The sequence below is a fragment of the Chanodichthys erythropterus genome, chromosome 16 (assembly GCF_024489055.1).
Source record: "Chanodichthys erythropterus isolate Z2021 chromosome 16, ASM2448905v1, whole genome shotgun sequence".
Taxonomy (NCBI): Eukaryota; Metazoa; Chordata; class Actinopteri; order Cypriniformes; family Xenocyprididae; genus Chanodichthys; species Chanodichthys erythropterus.
In genome coordinates, this window is record NC_090236.1 from 38,945,497 (window position 1) to 38,964,850 (window position 19,354).

General features: G+C 35.6%; 1 protein-coding gene across 1 annotated transcript in view; it reads left to right on the forward strand.

Moving 5' to 3' along the window:
- slc22a23 (solute carrier family 22 member 23) overlaps positions 1–19,354 on the forward strand; it is a 49,974-nt gene that overhangs the window by 17,984 nt on the left and 12,636 nt on the right. Inside the window, exons 2-5 of the mRNA XM_067362293.1 lie at positions 4,829–4,932; positions 6,178–6,332; positions 17,014–17,182; positions 19,196–19,323. Coding sequence (XP_067218394.1) covers positions 4,829–4,932; positions 6,178–6,332; positions 17,014–17,182; positions 19,196–19,323 — 556 coding nt within the window. The remainder of the gene's footprint in view (positions 1–4,828; positions 4,933–6,177; positions 6,333–17,013; positions 17,183–19,195; positions 19,324–19,354) is intronic.

Here is a 19,354-nt window from a genome sequence, read left to right on the forward strand (position 1 = left end):
TCTCTCACACTCATGTTGTTCTTTCCTCTGAATTATAAAGTAATAAATGCCGTCGGAGCGAGGGCTGCCTGTTTATATGTGGTGTCTCTCACACGGGTCTGTTGCCAGGCAGAAACTATGCGGCAATCTCTTGTCATTTCCTCACTGGCGCTCATTCTGTTCTGCGCACCTTCCTTTTCCCCGATTCACTTATCAGTGAGGAAAGGTGGCTGATCGAGTATACAAATATACATATACTTACATTATTATAACATCTTCTCATAATCTCTCTCTCTCTCTCTGTTCTGAAATACGAACATGTCTTCATCGTCACACATTTGTTTGAAGAGTTAGCCTGTTTTGTAAGGTTATATTTGTTTTGTAATGTAAAACAGCTCTTATTACTTCACTTTACTTTTACAATGGCACCTACACTGTAAAATAGCATTTTTTTTTATTTTAAACTCTATAGTTATTTACTCTGTTTATCCAATTGATCCAATGTCTTTGAATTGACTAAATAAAAAACTCAACTTTCAAAGTGGGTAAAACCCAACATGCAAAAAATAGACAAAATATGAGTTGAGATTTTTTTGCAGTGTATTTTCTGCTAAAATATAATCGTGACTGCAGTTGCATGCATGTTTATTACTGTAAAACCATAATCAGGACCTTACACTAATATGGTAAATGCACTAAATGATGTTTGTTTTCTTACAAAAAGTTTGAATTAATCCAACACTACAATTTGTGTAAAAAATCAAATGAATGTAAAAGTGAAATGAAATGAAAGTATTATCATTTACTATAATGTATATACACTATCTACAGTATAATTTTACTTTTCTGGTGACAATTTTATGGAATGTAACATTTTTTGTAACTTTTTTTATTAGATTTAATTATGAGATGAAGTTAATTAGAATACAAACAGAAAAAATGAAAAAAATACATACACATTACCAGTCAAAAGTTTGGGATCGGTAAGATTTTTAATGCTTTTAAAAGAAGTTTCATCTGCTCACCAAGGCTGCATTTATTTAATTAAAAATACAGTAAAAACATTGTATAAATATATTTACAATTTAAAATAACTGTTTTCTGTTTGAATATATTTTATAAAGTAATTTATTTCTGTGATCAAAGTAATGATTTTCAGCATCATTACTCCAGTCTTCAGTGTCACATGATCCTTCAGAAATCATTCTGATATAATGATCTGCTGCTCAAGAAACATTTATGATTATTTTCAATGTTGAAAACAGTTGTGTATTTTTTTTTTCAGGATTCCTTGATGAATAGAAAGTTCAAAAGAACAGCATTTATCTGAAATACAAAGCTTCTGTAGCATTATACACTACTGTTCAAAAGTTTGGGGTCAGTAAGAATTTTTAGTTTTATTTTTTTGAAAAGAAATCAAAAACATTTATACTTTTATTCAGCAAGGATGCATTAAATCAATCAAAAGTGGCAGTAAAGACATTTATAATGTTACAAAAGTTTATATTTCAAATAAATGCTGTTCTTTTGAACTTTCTATTCATCAAATAATCCTGAAAAAAAATATTGTACACGATAAATGTTTCTTGAGCAGCAGATCAGCATATTAGAATGATTTCTGAAGGATCATGTGACACTGAAGACTGGAGTAATGATGCTGAAAATTCAGCTTTGATCACAGGAATAAATTACTTTATAAAATATATTCAAACAGAAAACAGTTATTTTGAATTGTAATAATATTTCACAATATTACTGTTTTTACTGTATTTTTAATTAAATAAATGCAGCCTTGGTGAGCAGACGAAACTTCTTTTAAAAACATTAAAAATCTTACCGATCCCAAGCTTTTGACTGGTAGTGTGTGTGTATATATATATGTGGGTATCTATATATGGATATTTTATATATATATATATATATATAATATTAGAGAGACAGAGAGAGAGAGGGAGAGAGAGAGTATATATATGTAAAGGAATGTCCCATTTTATATGGTAGAAGGTCGGAGTCACCAAGTTTTCGGGAACTGAATCTTGAGGTTTTTTAGGTAATTGAAAAAAGTTATTAAATATTTTGTCTCCAATTATTTAAATAGCAGATTTCATTCAAATTATGACTAGCAATTTTAGAAAATAGTTTATAGTTAAATATGAAAATGTTTTGTTAGAAATTACCATGGTAAAATTTTAGTTTTAAATCTTTAAGTGAATTTAAATAATTGAAATCCATATTTTTTTTTTTCTGTTTCAGTCACTACAAAATATTATAGAATTATAATAAGCCGAAAGGAGCTTGCTTGTCATTACTGATTTATGTTTTTGCCCTAATGTTTCTTTAAGAGACTTATTCTTTATTAACTTGATTAAATTAAGGTGAAAAAACAACATATGTTGTTCTGTATGACTGAGATGAACAGAGATGCGTGACACAGAATGACCAGCTGACACAGCAAACATTAATGACATTCACCCCATGTCGTAATTATCGTGATTACAAGATTTTAACTTGTAAAAAGCGTTTACGTTCTCGTAAAACTCATAATTACAACCTGTAAGCTGGGAATTTTCTGAGAACTCCTACTTGTACCACCTGACCACTGCAGATTCATTTTGGCATTGATAGTGTTGCCATAGAAGTGCATAATTCCCAGTCCGAGGGCGTGAACAGTGGCAGAACGTCACATGTGTCATCTCGAAATTACAGTAACTATGACATAGCGTGAACACAGCCTTAAATACACAGAGGAAGGTAATCAAACAAACAGGGAACAGGTGTGTACTTAATCAGAAACCAGGGAAACAAACTATGAACTAGAGCTCAGGACAGGGAAAAACCATGACAAAGAAACTAAACAATGAAACTGTATGTGTGACAATGACTGGCTGATGTTGGTCAGGAGGGTTGCCAGATGACACTAATCCTGAAGCATGCGACGGGAGCGGCTCAATCATGACACAATAGAGGAAACAAGATCCTGCAGCAGTTTCGCTTTGTATCTGTGGAACAGCAGGGGAAACCCAGGAAACACTAGCGCTCGTGCATGACAACTCAGAAACTCAGTACAAAACAATAAAACACAATTCAGCTGGTGGGTTGTGTTTTGGTTCTTTGGAAAATATGATATGGGTTTTTTTGTCTTTGTGCGCCTGCTTTGGAATCATTTGTTCAGCATAATTGAGCATTTGTGCTTTGTTGCACATTTTTACAGCACAAAATATTGAAGTGCAAACAGTGCTGATTTTCTAGGGTTTGACCTTTTAGAGTTTTGGTAGCCAGTGGTTTTCAGAAGAAAAGGGGAAATGGTGTGTAAGGTTATTTAAACAAAAAGTGATTTGTCTGCATGTCGTTGTGTCAGTGCTTTCACAAAAGTTTGTTTCTAAGGCCTCTAAATGATCAACATGATCAAAACTTTACTGATAAACCTGTCGCACATAATCTACTACATGCCTGCTGTCATCTGATTGATACTTTATACTGTTTTTAGTAAGAAAAATATAAGATATTTATATAATTAAGTAAAAAAATGTGGTGTAAAAATATTGTAGTTCACTTGTTGTTTTGCCGTGAAATCTTTGATGGTTTTTCAAAAGTAAACATAAGAATAACTTTGATATTGTTAGTAATATTTCAAGATGAACTGGACTGAAGCGACTTCAGTTTACTTTTTTTTAGAAAAAGCATGAGTATTTAATATGATCATCAGGCTTTTGAATGTTTATTTGTTTATCTCTCAGTCATCATTGTATTCCGTTGCATTATATGTTTGAAAAAGACATTATTGGAAGATATTGATATTTATATCATTTTCTGTAAGTATCTGCTTTACTGTTATAAAGATTGATTTACATTACAAGCATCAGAATTTCAACATTTGGCCATATTAATATCTGAATCTGCAGCAAATGTGTGCCTCTGAATAAATTTTAGGTGTTTTCCTCCTCGAGTTCGAGCTGCATATTCTCACCGTACCGTGCTATATGAGTCACAAAAGCCTGATGCATCATGATACAACACATAAAACACATAGGCAACTTTTTTTTATATTTTATTCCATCTCTCTCTCTCTCTCTCTCAAAAAAAAAAGTTTTTCTGACCTGTGATTTCATATGTCAGACTTTATAGGGTTAAAACATAGACATGAAAACAGTAATGTCATGCAATGTAAAGATGAGAGAAAAACAACAGCAAACAAACAAAACAATTTACCCCTAAAAAGACTAGAGCCTGTAAACAACCGCTGACAATCATTAGGGTCATGCTAGCAAGTTTTGCATGGTCAAACCTCAGTTTTTTCTATGAAAAATATTAGTTTTACATAAGAACTATATCCCCCTCTTAGTGGCTGCTGTGTTGAAATCACATGACTCACCTTATCTTGGCAATACCCCATTAGCAAACACTTCCTTTTGGGTTCATTGTGGGTGACAAATACACCTATGAATACGCTATACCACGGCATTGGGAACAAAATTACCATTTTGTGTGATTATTATTATTATTATTATTATTATTATTCTTTAAAAGTGAAGGGAAAGAAAAAAGGAAAATCTGTTCAAGAACAAAATCCCCTAAAACACTCCTAACAGATGTCATTTTGATTTTAACACGTCTGAATGTGTTTTTTTGTATTTGTAAGTTATACCACCTGTTCTTGCTAAAAATATTCTGAATTTAGTACAAGCATGTTGATTATTCATTAAAACAAAAACAATCCAAAAACAACAAAAAATGGCCACCAAATTATTGACAATAATGGCACATTTTAATATTATGTTTCTGCCAGTTGTGACAGAAAAGGTTGAAATGTTTTGAATAATCATTGTATCCCATCTTTCTGTCCCAACAGTGGAACCTAGTGTGTGACTCTGCCTGGATAGTTCATATTGCCAAATTCTCCCTGTTGGTGGGCTCCATCTTTGGATACTTGGTGTTGGGAGTTCTGGCAGATTGGTGAGTATGTCTAAAAATAGCTGGTGTAGTCGATAGTTACCTCGGGACGGGCATCCCGAGAAACAGAAAAGCAAATGGAAAATAATTAGTGTAGCTGCTGTTCATAACATTAAGCAAAGATAGTCATGGTCAATTGATCTGATATAACTGGAGTAACAAGAGATGTATTATGTAAATGCTTCGCTAAAGAGATGACTTTAATCTAGATTTAAACTGGGAGAGTGTGTCTGAGCCCCGAACATCATCAGGAAGGCTATTCCAGAGTTTAAGAGCCAAATGTGAAAACGCTTTCCCTCATTTAGTGGACTTAGATATCATAGGTACAACCAGAAGCCCAGAGTTTTGTGACCTTAAAGAGTGTGAAGGGTCTTATAGGTCAGTAGCAATACTTTGTAATTGATACAGAACTTAATGGGTAACCAGTGTAGAGATGATCAAATTGGTGTTACAGTATCATATTTTCTTGACCTGGTAAAAACTCTAGCAGCTGCATATTGGATTAGTTGTAGCTTGTTTATTGAGGAAGCAGGACAACCAGTTAGTAATTCATTACAGTAATTTAGTCGAGATGTCATGAACGTGACACCACAGCTCAGAAAGGACAAGTTGCTGTTTAATATAACACCCAGGTCTTTAACTGTCAGGATGGAGTAACAGATGCAGATTGTAGTCTGAGAGTTTCTGTGTACAAGTTTTTGGTCCAATAAGTAATACCTCAGTCTTACAGAGGAAAATTACAGGTCATCAAATATTTTATATCTTTAACTTTCTCTGCCAACTTGGATAATTTGGAGATTTCATCTGGTTGTGATGAAATATATAACTGAGTAGCATTGACAGTGGAAACTTAATTCCATATTTTCATATTTTCCTGTAATATTGCCAAGTGGCAGCATATATATTGAAAATAGCAGAGGGCCTAACACAGATCCTTGTGGCACTCCATATTTTACTGACTTTTATCTTTGATTTTTCCCCGTTTAAACAGACAAAATGGTAACCGACTGATAGGTACAATCTAAAGCACTTTAATGCCTGTCCCTGAATACCAGTGTAATTTTGTAGTCAATCTAAGGGTATGTTATGATCTATAGTGTTGAACGCAGCACTGAGATCAAGAAAAACTAGTATTGAGACATGTATCTGTATTAAGTCTGATTTTTTTTGCATGAAGGAGCACAATTATCTATCTATCTAGCAGCTTTTTGATTAAATGGTTCTTCTTTTGCCTTTTCTAACATTCAGGTTTGGAAGGCACCCGGTCCTGATCCTGTCCGTCTTCTTCATGTTAGTCTTCGGCATGACAGTGGCCTTCTCTGTCAACGTCCCAATGTTCAGCACCCTGCGCTTCTTTGAAGGGTTTTGCTTGGCAGGAATCACACTGTCCCTCTATGCCCTGAGTGAGTACTCTCTGTAATTCAACACCCGAATGAAGTCATGGTGCTCTTAGATTAAGCAGATTTAGAAGACAACATACCTTTGCATTCTTTGAGTCATCATTCTTCATTTTTGTGTAATTTTCATGTAGTATTGTTTTTTAGGAAATGCATTTAGAGGGCATTACTTACACAATATATACACATTCACATTATATATGCTTACTAATACACATTGCACTGTACACAAAATGTACAAGTACATTAACAGACAGAATGATACTGAGATATGGATACAATTCAAATCTGTAGGAATATTTAGCATTCAAACACCTGTTTTTACATATTGACATATACAGTTCTCTGCTTAATGCATTGATCACTGTTTTTAGCTTTTGTTTTTAGCTCTTTATCTTTCTACTTTGGCCACAAGTGTGACAAATACCCTGAACAGTCCTTGTTATAATGTGGGTCATGTTTGGGAGCCACAGAAAAGGATCAGGGTGTTTAAGTGTACAAAACACTGGCCAATTGGATGGAGAAAGAGGAGTGCTGTAACAGAGCATTTTATCCAAATCTTGCTTTGTGAAGGTCACATGATGCTAAACTCCCTTATGCTTGACTGACTGGATTGTGTGATTATTTTCAATCCTTCATCAGAAAGTCATTGCTGCTCTAGAGGAAAGGAAAGGGATGTTGTTTGAATGGTGTTTCTTACTGGACTGTTATGGATTCTGAGATTATTGAATGACAATGACTTCTAACTCATCTCTCTTCGCCTCAATATTTACACAAATATGCTATGTCTGCTAACAATTGTTTGTTAAAAAAATTGCTCTTCTTTGTTAGTATTACGTAGTACTAAGTTAGCAGTGAATTTTGAGTAAATGCATTGTGTTTGTGTGGCTGTTGGCCTTATAGATTTGTTCATTCTGCAACCTGAATTCTGGAAATGTTGGAAAGTTTTTTTAAATTGGAATTAGATTAAACTTAAAAGATTTTCAAATCACATGAGCCAATATTTTATTCACAATAGAACATAGATAACATAAATGTTTAAAGTGAGAAATTTTACAATTTTATGCACAAAATGAAACATATTTATATTTAGAGCATATGTTGCTCTAAAAACTTTATATACCTTTCAGCATTCATAATGCCATAGAGCCCAATTTGGACTCGTCTGACCATAGAACACTTTTCACCTTTGAAACATTTTAAATGAGCCTTGGCCCACAGGACATGACAGCGCTTCTGGACCATATTCACATATGGCTTCCTTTTTGCATGATGGAGCTTTAGTTGGCATCTGCAGATGGCACGGCGGATTGTGTTTACAGACAATGGTTTAGTTGGCATCTGCAGATGGCACGGCGGATTGTGTTTACAGACAATGGTTTAGTTGGCATCTGCAGATGGCACGGCGGATTGTGTTTACAGACAATGGTTTAGTTGGCATCTGCAGATGGCACAGCGGATTGTGTTTACCGACAGTTGTTTAGTTGGCATCTGCAGATGGCACGGCGGATTGTGTTTACCGATAGTGGTTTCTGGAAGTATTCCTGGGCCCATTTAGTAATGTCATTGACACAATCATGCTGATGAGTGATGCAATGTCGTCTGAGGGCCAGAAGACTATGAGCATCCAATAAAGGTCTTCAGCCTTGTCCGTTACACACAGAGATTTCTCCACTTTCTCTTTTGATGGTTATGCACTGTAGATGATGAGATTTGCAAAGCCTTTGCAATTTGGCGTTGAGGAACATTGTTTTTAAAGTATTCCACAATCTTTTTATGCACTCTTTGTGCAGGCATCAAAATTTGAAATGCGCTCATTTAGTGTATAAAAGTGAAAAATGTCTTAGTTTAAACATTTGTTATGTTATCTATGTTCTATTGTGAATAAAATATTGGCTCATGTGATTTGAAAGTCTTTTAGTTTTCATTTTATTTAAACTGAAAAAAGCGTACCAACATTTCCGGAATTCAGGTTGTAGACTGTTTTTAGTCAACAACTAACTCAATATATATGATTTGTGGTCTTCCCCTTAGACACAAAGGTTAATTGGCGTCTCTCAACTCTATTGTACTGTCTTCTCAGTTCGTTATATTGATTCAGATGGATTACTCATAGACTAAAGGTGACCTTCTACATGCTTAACAGTGAAGACATTTTCTGATGAGTGATAATCCTCTTTAGATGAACCCTGTCATTTCAATGGCCCTTGCAGTAATAGGGTTTGCCTCCAGTGCCTCACCTGACTGTCTGATGGCCCTCTTGCAAGCTTTGGCTACATGTTGTAATTACCTTACAGTGGGTGCGGTGGACTCTCAATTTACTTGTCATAGTAATTTGCTCGAGTCCATCAACCTTGAAAAGACTCCCCAGCTCTCCCAAAAATAGACCTGGCCTGGACTAGTGGCGTGCATCAGACATTTCCAAATGTTAAGGGGCTGTTTTATGATTCTGAATGGGTGCTAATGAAATTATACAATAAAAAGGGTGTTGAAACAATTTTTCACTGAGAAATTGATGTTTTCCTGTTTTACTGTACTTGCCCTTATGATATTCAACACTCAAATGACTATTTTTTCTGCTATGGAACACAAAACAGAACGAACCAGAAAGTATATGACTTATGCCTTAAATTTGATAAAGTCTTCTGAAGTCATATGATAGCTTTTTCATGAGCAGACCCTAATTTGTCATTCACTGATAATCACCTTCTGGCAGCACTCATATATTATTCTTATTCAAACTTGGTGGGTGAAGGGGGGAATTTCTGTTGCTATGCAAATGTCTTCCTTGACAAGCCCCACCCTTGAGCCTGATGCCTCTGGCATGAGACCAGGACAAAGTTGTACAGATACAGATGAAAAACAGTCTATTTGAAAGTTTAAAAAAAAAGTAATGTGCAGAGTCGGCTGTTGGCTATCCACTAGCATCCTCATTCATCTCAGTGACAGTATAAGAAGTGCTTGCTGCCGTATTTCCACAAGCCAATAACCTGAGCTGTAAATTCCATGTGACTAATCTAAAGCCACAGGGAAATTACATCATGTTAAAGCTGATGGCCAGATATCATCACAAGAATGCACATTGTTCCAAGCCCTTCACTATTGACTGTCCTGAGCTGTGGTGTCAAAGGCATCATACATACAGCACACAGTCTGTTGTCACTGGTCTACTGTGTTCTGATTGGTCAGATGGTTATGAACTCCCATTACTGTCTGAATTTCAGCTCTGGATCTCCCTCTCCAGTGCGTTTGCAGTGTTTGGTTCACTGTGTTAATATTTGTAAACCTGTGATGTGCAAGCAGGCCAGGGTCATTTGATAACATTGGCCAGTGTTTATGAAGGCATCTTCTGAGTGTCAATTGTATATGTTTTTTTGTTCATTTGACATTGCTTCAGTATCTGACAATATGGGGAAATGCCTTTCTCTGATCTACTGTATTCTGAAGCCCTGCTGAAGTTGCATAGGAGCCTGTTGCATAGTAACCTCACGAATTGCGTAACCTGTCTGGGTAGCATCCACGCAGAAGCAGCTCTCATGAAAACAGACTGGCCTCACTGTGTGGGCATGAGCTTCAGGAAGCGCTGGTCTCGCATCGCCCATCGCCAATCTGTGTTTGAGCAAAATGTCAAGAGGAGATTTAAAATCCAAATATACTTGGCTAGAGTGGAAAGACAAGAGGTTAGGTATAAATGTAAGTATAGTATCTAACAACATTGACTTTAGATAGTCAAAGATTCATTCTGGTTTTGATCTTTCCTCAGGTAGACTGTATATTATCTGTGTCTGTTGCGCTAATGTGTGGCATGCTGTTGAGTTCTGCTCAAATCTTAATTGTAAATAAAAGTAATTGGCTGAAAACAAGAATAAACAGTAATACGTGAGCACTAGCCAATAGGATTACTTCTTTCGCACTAGACCCCCCATCTGCCAAAGCAACCCGCTTGCAGAGTCTTCTGCTTGGTCTTAAAGGCTCTGTTTTTTTTTAAATGGTTATATTTGCAAATCGGACAATGATTTGTCAAAAAATAACCATTAATTTCCACTCAACAGCTCACAAAAGGCAGCAGAGAAGTCTGTAGATTGAGAGCAGTTCAAAAGAGGAACTGAACAGAACTGAAACTAGGCAATAACTCCAGAATCCAACAGGAACAACCATAGATTGAACACCAGACTGACTGAAACACGACTAGGCTAGACTGACTGGAACTGGTTGGAGACGGACCAACTTGGGGAATGATTCCCCAAATAACTGAGAACAAGATGAGAATATAAAGGAGAGAGAACAAGGACAGGTGGAAATAATTAATGTCAGTGTGGTCATGAATCAACTCAACAGAGGAGACTGGGGTTCGCCACACACAGCGGGTCGATCTATCCTGGACAACAACATGTTCTGTATTTTCACCCCAATAATGTTTATTAGAAGCACACTTATGGATTATAAATAAATGTACTTACTGGCGTTGCCTCAGAGGATAAAATACTTGGCACTGCCATGGATTTCAACACAAAAGATTTAGGGAAAACTGGCAGCGTGTTGAGCATGTTGAAAACAGTGACACAAACAAACAAAACTTTGTCATTTAATCGCTCTTGTAATTGATGGTGTCACTGCCAAGGAGGCCATCCCTGAAACCTCTGCCTGCCCAGTTATGGCTCTTTACCTGCCCTATTATGGCCAAAGAGGTTGTTTCTGTTTCATGATGTCCCAGGATAACAGTATCAATCACAGATGTGATTATTCGGGGTGCTTCAGGTACTAGGTTGAGACGACTGCTGGCTATATTTCACACACACTAAAAAAGTGTTACGTTTCTCTCATCCTTCGAGTCCTTAGCTAATGAGTGCACTGATTCAATCATGTTGTTTTGTGTGTACGTGAACAGAGACCTTTCAATGTATATGGTGTCCTAAGATAATAAGATGGCCTAGATAACAACACTATATGCTTAGGGTCATTATGGGGTTAGATTAGCCAAGACAGATGCTCAGTGAAACAATCATGTCCGTGTCCATCACACATCATGTTGCTTTAGTGAAATGCCTTTTAGACACAAACCTAGACTTCCAGGAAAAAAAACTAATAGTCCTACTTGGAAATGAATGGGCCTCTTTTGGAAAAATACTATGGAAGTCAATTGGGGCCAGAAACTGTTTGGTTAACCACATTCTTCAAAATATTGTCTTTTGTGTTCGACAGAAGAAGGTCATACAGGTTTAGAAAAAGTTAAGGGTGAGTAAAGGGCGACATTTTCATTTTTGGGTGAACTATCGCTTCAAACCTGCTTTTTGAGTCATGAAAACAAACTGATAAATGATCAAATCGGCAAATAAAACATTGCAATCACTTTGCATTGTTTCATTTATTTTCTTGTTAATAAATGCTTTTTATTGTATCTATGTTTGTTTTCTTGCTATCAAATCTTTAGCTCTTTTGTAATCGTAGAGAAGATGTGCAGTCAGTGTTTTGTTTGCTGACTGGAGTAAAGTTCAGTTGTTGTGCTGAGATTGTGTTCTTCAGAACTACATCAACAGCTGTTTATCTGTGACCTTTGACCAAATCTAACACCACCTGCACTTGACGAGCAGGTGTAACACTGTGTTTTTTCTCCAATTACTCTCTCCCTTCTCTCTTCATGTATGCTAGACACCGAAACACTGTTAAACCATTATAAATCAACTCAAAGATACCACCAGCTTCACATTAACATTTTATTGCATTAAAGATATACATTTTATCACTCAATCAAACTCAAATGCATTGCTAGCCCCATTCTCTTCCTGTTTGAGCTACAGGAACACTTATGAAAAACAAATTCTGTTATCTTTTACTCGCCCTCATGTCTTTCCCTGACACAGAAAGCCGGTGGTCCTGGCATGATGGAATGCATTTCAATATGTGACATAATGGCATGAAGCCATGAGTGACTCATGTGACAGGGGAAGGTCATAATGTCAGCCTCAGGCCAGACAAACAACCCAGATCCCTCATGGCGCCCTCTTCTGGTGCACAGAAAACCAGTCGTACTGATCGGCAGCCACAGATTTAGAGTTATTATTAGTCATTGTAATCAAAGTCTTGAACGTTGGCGGGTAGCAAAGTTGTTTACTATTATTATTATTATTTTTTTTTTAAGGAATTAAAGGGAATAAAGAGTAATAAAAGAAGTTCTAGGTCTGATTGTAGTTATGAAGTAATCAATTTAAACTATTTGCAATTATGTCAAGTATGTGGAAAATGCAAAACATTTCTTGTCTCGTCACATTCAGTTATGAATGAATTGAATAATGTAAATCAGGAGTGTCCAATCCTGATACTGGAGGGCAACTCCAATTAAAAGGGACCTATAATGTCCCTTTTACAAGATGTAATATAAGTCTCTGGTGTCCCCAGAATGTGTCTGTAAAGTTTCAGCTCAAAATACAGCACAGATAATTTATTACAGCTTGTCAAATTCGCCCCTATTTGGGTGTGAGCAAAAACACGCTGTTTTGGTGTGTGTCCCTTTAAATGCAAATGAGCTGCTGATCCCGCCCCCTTTCCAGAAGAGGGCGGAGCTTTAACAGCTCAACAACAACAAAGCTGGAGAATCTCACGCAGCCAAAATGAGGATTGTCAGTAACGGTGTTCAGCCTTACATTGTTCAAACCGGAGTCGACACTGATGGAGAGACTCAGGAAGAAGTTACAACTTTTAGACGTTTCTGAATGGTTAGTGGATAAATTGATGTAGTTGCTGTGGAGTTGATTCAACTCATCCACTAGCATGTGCCGTCATGTTCATCTTTTGTGTTGAATTGATCCTCGTTTGTGAAGCAGTCCGGCGTAAAATGACGGCATGTCAACAACACTCTACTACAACAACTCTTCCTCTTCTCTAAAGCAGCCCAACATGGCCCCGCCCCCTTTGTTGAGTGTTCTCAGGGGTGGGGTTTATGTAAATTTGAGGGTTTGTGATGTCACAAACCCGGCGAAGAAGCTCGTTGTAGTCCTTAAAAAGTGATTTCTGTAAAAGAAAATATCTCTCTTTGCATTGAACTTTGAGCGTCGTAACATTGCAGATGTTGTTTATGATCAAACAGCAACATTACACACTAACTAAAGTTAAAAAAGTGAAACCATAATCAAGGCCCCCATTAAACACACCTGCACCAGCTAATCAAGATCTCACTAGGCATACTAGAAACTGCAGGCAGGTGTGTTGAGGTAAACTGGAGCTAAACTCTGCAGGACAGAGTTAAAAATTAATAAATAATGGCATATCATTTCATAATGCCCCACCTTCTTTGATTTAATTGACCATCTCAGTCATTTTGACATTGACAAGTGCTGTTAGACCGCTGAGGCATTGTCCCCCTCAGTGTCAATGGTGGTTATGACCCCTAACTTAATTATAAAACAGTAAAAATGGTAGGTTTAGTGTTAGGGGATGGAATATACAGTTTATACAGAATAAAAATCATGTCTATGGAAACAAAACTGTGTGTTTAGTGGTTTTTCAGGAGCGGCTGAGCTGTGGGGACATTGGGGATTTGGATCAGATGGTTTAAGAAGCTCAAGGTTCTCTCTTCTGGCTTTGTCCAAAACCTAGTAAGCTGCCTTCATAGGCAGCTTTTTGAAAAATTATAGGGGTGACGGTTGTTCCAAAAGCAAGAGACATGAGGTTCATTTATGAGGTTCAGTTCCAGTTGAGATAATGTTGACTTAGAAGTCAGCGGTCTAAAGTCTGTAGGCCGTAGACAACAAAGCAAATGACTAAGGTTTTGAGCAGAAGGGCTTTTCTCACTGCTCTTAACCCGGGTTATCATCGCCCTAAACCTCGCTTTTAACTCCAGGTAAAGTAGCGTTTCACACTTGTGATTTAGAAGCAGGTATAATGCTGCTATAAAACCCTGCTTTTGCACTGTTAACCCTGCACTGCAGTGCCAAACGATCTTACCGTACCTTTTTATGTTTTATGTCTTTTAGTCTATTGAAATTACACTCATTTTTACAGTGCAATGCATGATTTAGTAATCTGTACTGTCAGTTCATAAACCACACTCACAAATTTGTAAACTTGTTTCCATTTTAGCAACAGTTTTATAAACCGTACCCTTAATTTCGCAATCTGTACTTACAGATTCATAAAACCATACTTGCTTTTTTTTTATTTGTAGCAAATTTGTATATCTATAAAAGTCTTCCCACTGATTCACTGATATCTGATATGATTACAGTGAGTGCATTGGTTACTGATTATTATTTCTGATTTATTTAGCATACACTTTTTATCCAAAGCGACTTGCAAGTAAGAAATACAGAAATACTGCCTGGTGAAAAACACTCATGGCATATTCACCTTTGCCCACTGGCATTTACACATTTCAAAGAGTGATGTTTCATCAGAAAGCTCCCTTCCCTCTCAATAAAACTCAGTGGAAGCATTCACTCGTGCACGTAATCTTCTTAACAGATCTCCAAAACTGCAAGCACATTATCTGCTTTACACCCTGTTTGAAACAGCAAAACAAACCGTTTGCAAAACACTAAGCACACTTCTGTACATTAGACACATTATTCAAAAATAACAGCTCTAGTTTTTCACTTGAAAACACAATCTGTTGATGTAGAGCTTGAGCACTATGCTTTGCTTTAAAACAATTTCATGTGGAAAACATAAGACATTTTCATTTTATTTATTTGATTGGTCAGTGTCGTTGTGGATTTTGGTTCTTTTGCTGTTGACGGCTGTAAGGACCTTTGAAATAACATTTGGTGAAGTGATATGAAACTAATGCGGTCAAGACCTGCCTGGAACTACTTTAGCTGTGCTTTTACTGGAAACTAATCACACACATTACAACGTTTGACAACCAATCAGAATCAAGCATTCAGCAGCCCCATTAGTATAATTCTAAAATATTAAATAGGCACACTGTGTTTATACTGTATATCCTCTTGTATATATCATGTAACATATTTTGTTATAGTTTGTGTGCTTGTGTTCACTTTTGTTAAAGGGTCATTGATGTGACGTGTCATTTTTTTGTTCAAAGGCCTTAATAAAAAAATAAAAAAAGATATGACACCCAAAGTATGTAAGGTAGTACAACTAGATCTCTTTTATTGAATCCAAAAGGTTTTAATTATATTTTGTTACATATAAAGGTATTTTAAAGATTCTGAAGTGTCAAAAGGTCATTCGGTTTAACCGTCCAAAAACCAATACAGCCATTTAATTTGTGATTAAAATCTCTAAAAATGTAATAAATGTATATATTTTTTATTCTGGCATGATTTTATAACATCATATATCAACATAGTGCAAAATGGTATTAAAATTATGTGTAGAAGTCGTTGCTTTGTTATGAGAAACAATGTCCGGAAAAATAAATTTCATTGATGTCATTCGGAGTAACCAATATAAAGGGACCATTTTGGATCAAGTCATGTGATCAATATCGTGTAACAGGATGTGACATCATTCAGACACCTGCAAAGGACCACTTGGTCATGAAATACAGTAACTAACTCTCTTTTAACTATTTGAAAAATTTATGTTTTCACTTGTTCAAAACATCAGGTCATTCGGTGCAACCGCTATAAAACATGGAAAATGTTGTAATATTTTAAAAACTTGTACTAAATATAAAATGTTTGATTGTCCTTTTGTTAGCTAGATATCAGCCTGTTAGCATTGTTTGAAAATATCGTCATTCGGTAAAACTGAAATTTTGGTTAAACCGAATGACTCTTTTGGTGACAAATTTTGTCCATCTTGTAAAAAATGACCAAAAGCAGTGATAATTGATTATAAAATCCACATAATCTCATTGTTGACACTTTATAAAACTTGAAAATTATGTTTTCCATTATGTTTTTTTTTACACTTTTAAAAACCTTTTTCATCAATGACCCTAAAATACATGATGACATTTAGTATCTAATGCAATGACAGTCGGACATTTTTAAGTGTAACTGAAGTGTTTATGGATCGTTGTCCTGCTGGGGTTATATTAAACAAACGTCCTATCTTAATTCTTGATTTCAGATTAGAAAAAGTCTTAAGTGAAATTACTATGGTTACTAAACAGGTCGGACAGGATAGTTCCTGCTGTTCATCATCTACAGTTAATCTGAGAATAGCGCAGTTTTCCTGTCAACTCCGTGCCTGAGCTCTTTTGAGCGCAGAGAATCATCGGCTTTCCTGCTCCTCATTGAAATTCTAGGCTTTTCTGAGGGATTGTGCAGTCTCTGTGTTGCAGTCGGAGCATTTTCTTGAATAGCTCTGTCTCAAGCTGTTGGCCCATGTCAGCAACTGCTGTATGTTCTGTGAGTTTGCCATCATTTGATATCGCAGTATTGGTCTGTCATTGAAGACCAGCCCGGCTGTCGGCCGTGTGCTTCTGCATGATGAATACTAATGAGTTTGAGTTCATTGACAGATGACAGGACAGAAGCCTTTGAATCAGGCTCATGCATGTCTTTTTAAAGTCCCATAAATGAATAAACCCTTTGAAACAGTCTCTTTGGGTTTTTCACAAAAAAAGATTGCAAGTCAGTATGGCTTAAATGTTCTTTAAAAGCTTAAATAAAGTCGTGTTATGTTGAAATGGTGTTTGCAATGTGCCTCAAGTCACTTTAAAATGGCTTAAGTTTGAGTTATAATGATGACCCTGATCGGACGTGTTTTTGGTCCGCAGGGATCGAGCTGTGTCTGCCGGGATGGCGCTTCTCCATGACCATGGTGGCAAACTTCATGATGTTGGCCGGGCAGCTGCTCATGCCAGGACTGGCTGCCCTCTGTCGGGACTGGCAGATTTTGCAAGCCGTCATAATCTGCCCTCTCATACTCATGCTGTCCTACATCTGGTGAGTACCGCTGTTCAATGATCCTTTTGTTCGGCCATTTTTAAAACCAACATTTGACTTTATTTATTTTAATTGTTTGACTCTTTTGAGTTTACAATGAAAGTTTATAGCAAACATTGTACATGCATTCAATACTGCAGCGACTGAAATAAGAGCAGCAAACACATCAGCTGTTTCCACACTTCATTAAGCAGCATAATCATTATCATCTGTGCAAGTAATAAGAAAAGTTTCTTAAGAACCACATTAGCGCATAGGAGGATTATATAACACAATGTTTCTTTAGTAGTCTGGAGGAATAACTGCTGAAAACTGGGCTTTGCATCAGTTAAAGATCTAAAAATTGTCATCTGACCATACATGACTCTATTTTGTCATTTCATCTGAATATCAACATTAGTCAGATTTAGTCAGTCAAAACAGTTTCAAGGTTAAATGATCTAATTTTGTGTCTAAAATAGTGATCTATGACAATTTTTTTGTGTCTATTTGTTAATGAGGGATTTGTGGACACATTAATGTTTTTACATTTATGGACTAAAAGCTATAATTTTTATTTTGAAGTTAAAAAAAAAAAGATAAAAGTAGACCATTGGGGTAAGATGAACCACCACATGGCATGTTGTTACTAGTATTATTATTTTTAAATTGGGTAACACTTTATTTTACAGTGTCATTTAATGTTACTATAGTAATAACTATAAATTACCAGTACATGTAATTAGTTACTAAATTATTCTGTATTACTCGGTACTTAAATATATAAATACAGTGTAACCGAGACACCTTAAAATAAAGTGTAACCATAAATTTAATAACTATTGTAATTAATCGGGTTATTATTATTCAGTATTTTCTTGAATTAGATGTACATTTCAGACATCTTTGCTTTCATTAAAACGATAACACTTTTGTATTGGGATATTCATATATTCACTATTAACTATGACTTTTCCCTCAATAAACTCCTAATTACTGCTTATTAATAGTTAGTAAGGTAGTTGTTAAGTTTAGATTTTGGGTAGGATTAAGAATGCAGAATAAGGCATTAATATGTGCTTAATAATTACTAATAAACAGCCAATATCCTAGTAATACACATGCTAATAAGCAACTAGTTAAAAGACCTTAAAAATAAAGTGTTACCATTAAAACATATAGGTTAGTTGAGTGAAATAATTAAATTTGCATTCATAGTGTGTTGCTATTATGACATATCTTCAATTTCTATTATAATATCTTCAAATATGGGCAATTAAGTATGTAAATTATCATATGCCTATATAAGTCACAGAATAATTTTAGCTTTCAGATGAATCTCTTTTACTAGGATTCTGCTTTGTCTGTCATCAGTTATTCAATTATTATCAATTAAATTGTCAAATTAAAACACTTTAAAAGATATATAAATATTAATAATAATTATGCATATGCTAAACTTCATATTTAAATATGTTACAGTTCAAAAGTGAATCCACATCATTGTTCTTAAGGGGGCATCTTCTTCCCCTTGTTACCCTACTTCAAGCAATATTTCAAGCAATATATATATATATATATATATATATATATAATATAATTATTATTATTTTTTTTTTTTTCAGGTGTTATTAATGAACTATTTACCATCAACCATGATTAATTTAAGGGCAAAACAGTCCAGTAACAGGGGAGTTATCTAACTGGTTATTAGATATACAAAAAAAATATAAATTGCTCTATAGTTCATGTTAGTTAATGCATTAATTAATGTTAACCAATGAGATCTTATTGTAAAGTGTTATGATCACATGAGACATGGAACAGTTAACGTATTGTAGAAAGGGTCATTTTTAACCATTTCATTCTTTACTTTATTGTTTATAAATTTTGTAACAGTTTCTTTGTTTCAGTGTTTTAGTCATTTATTTAGCAACTAACATTCAGTGATGAACATTCAGATTAGATTAGGTTAGTGCCTGTAGTTTAATACGATGTGATCATATGTAGTAAAATATATCCTTCATGCTTCAGGATTTTTCCAGAATCTCTGCGCTGGCTGCTTGCAACTCAGCAGTACAGCCGCTCCAAATGGATCATGGAGCGCGTCGCCAAGAAGAACGGGATCAATCTAGAGGAGGATGCTGAGGAACTCGTGACAGGTATACAACCAAAGACAAGACAAATGTTGGG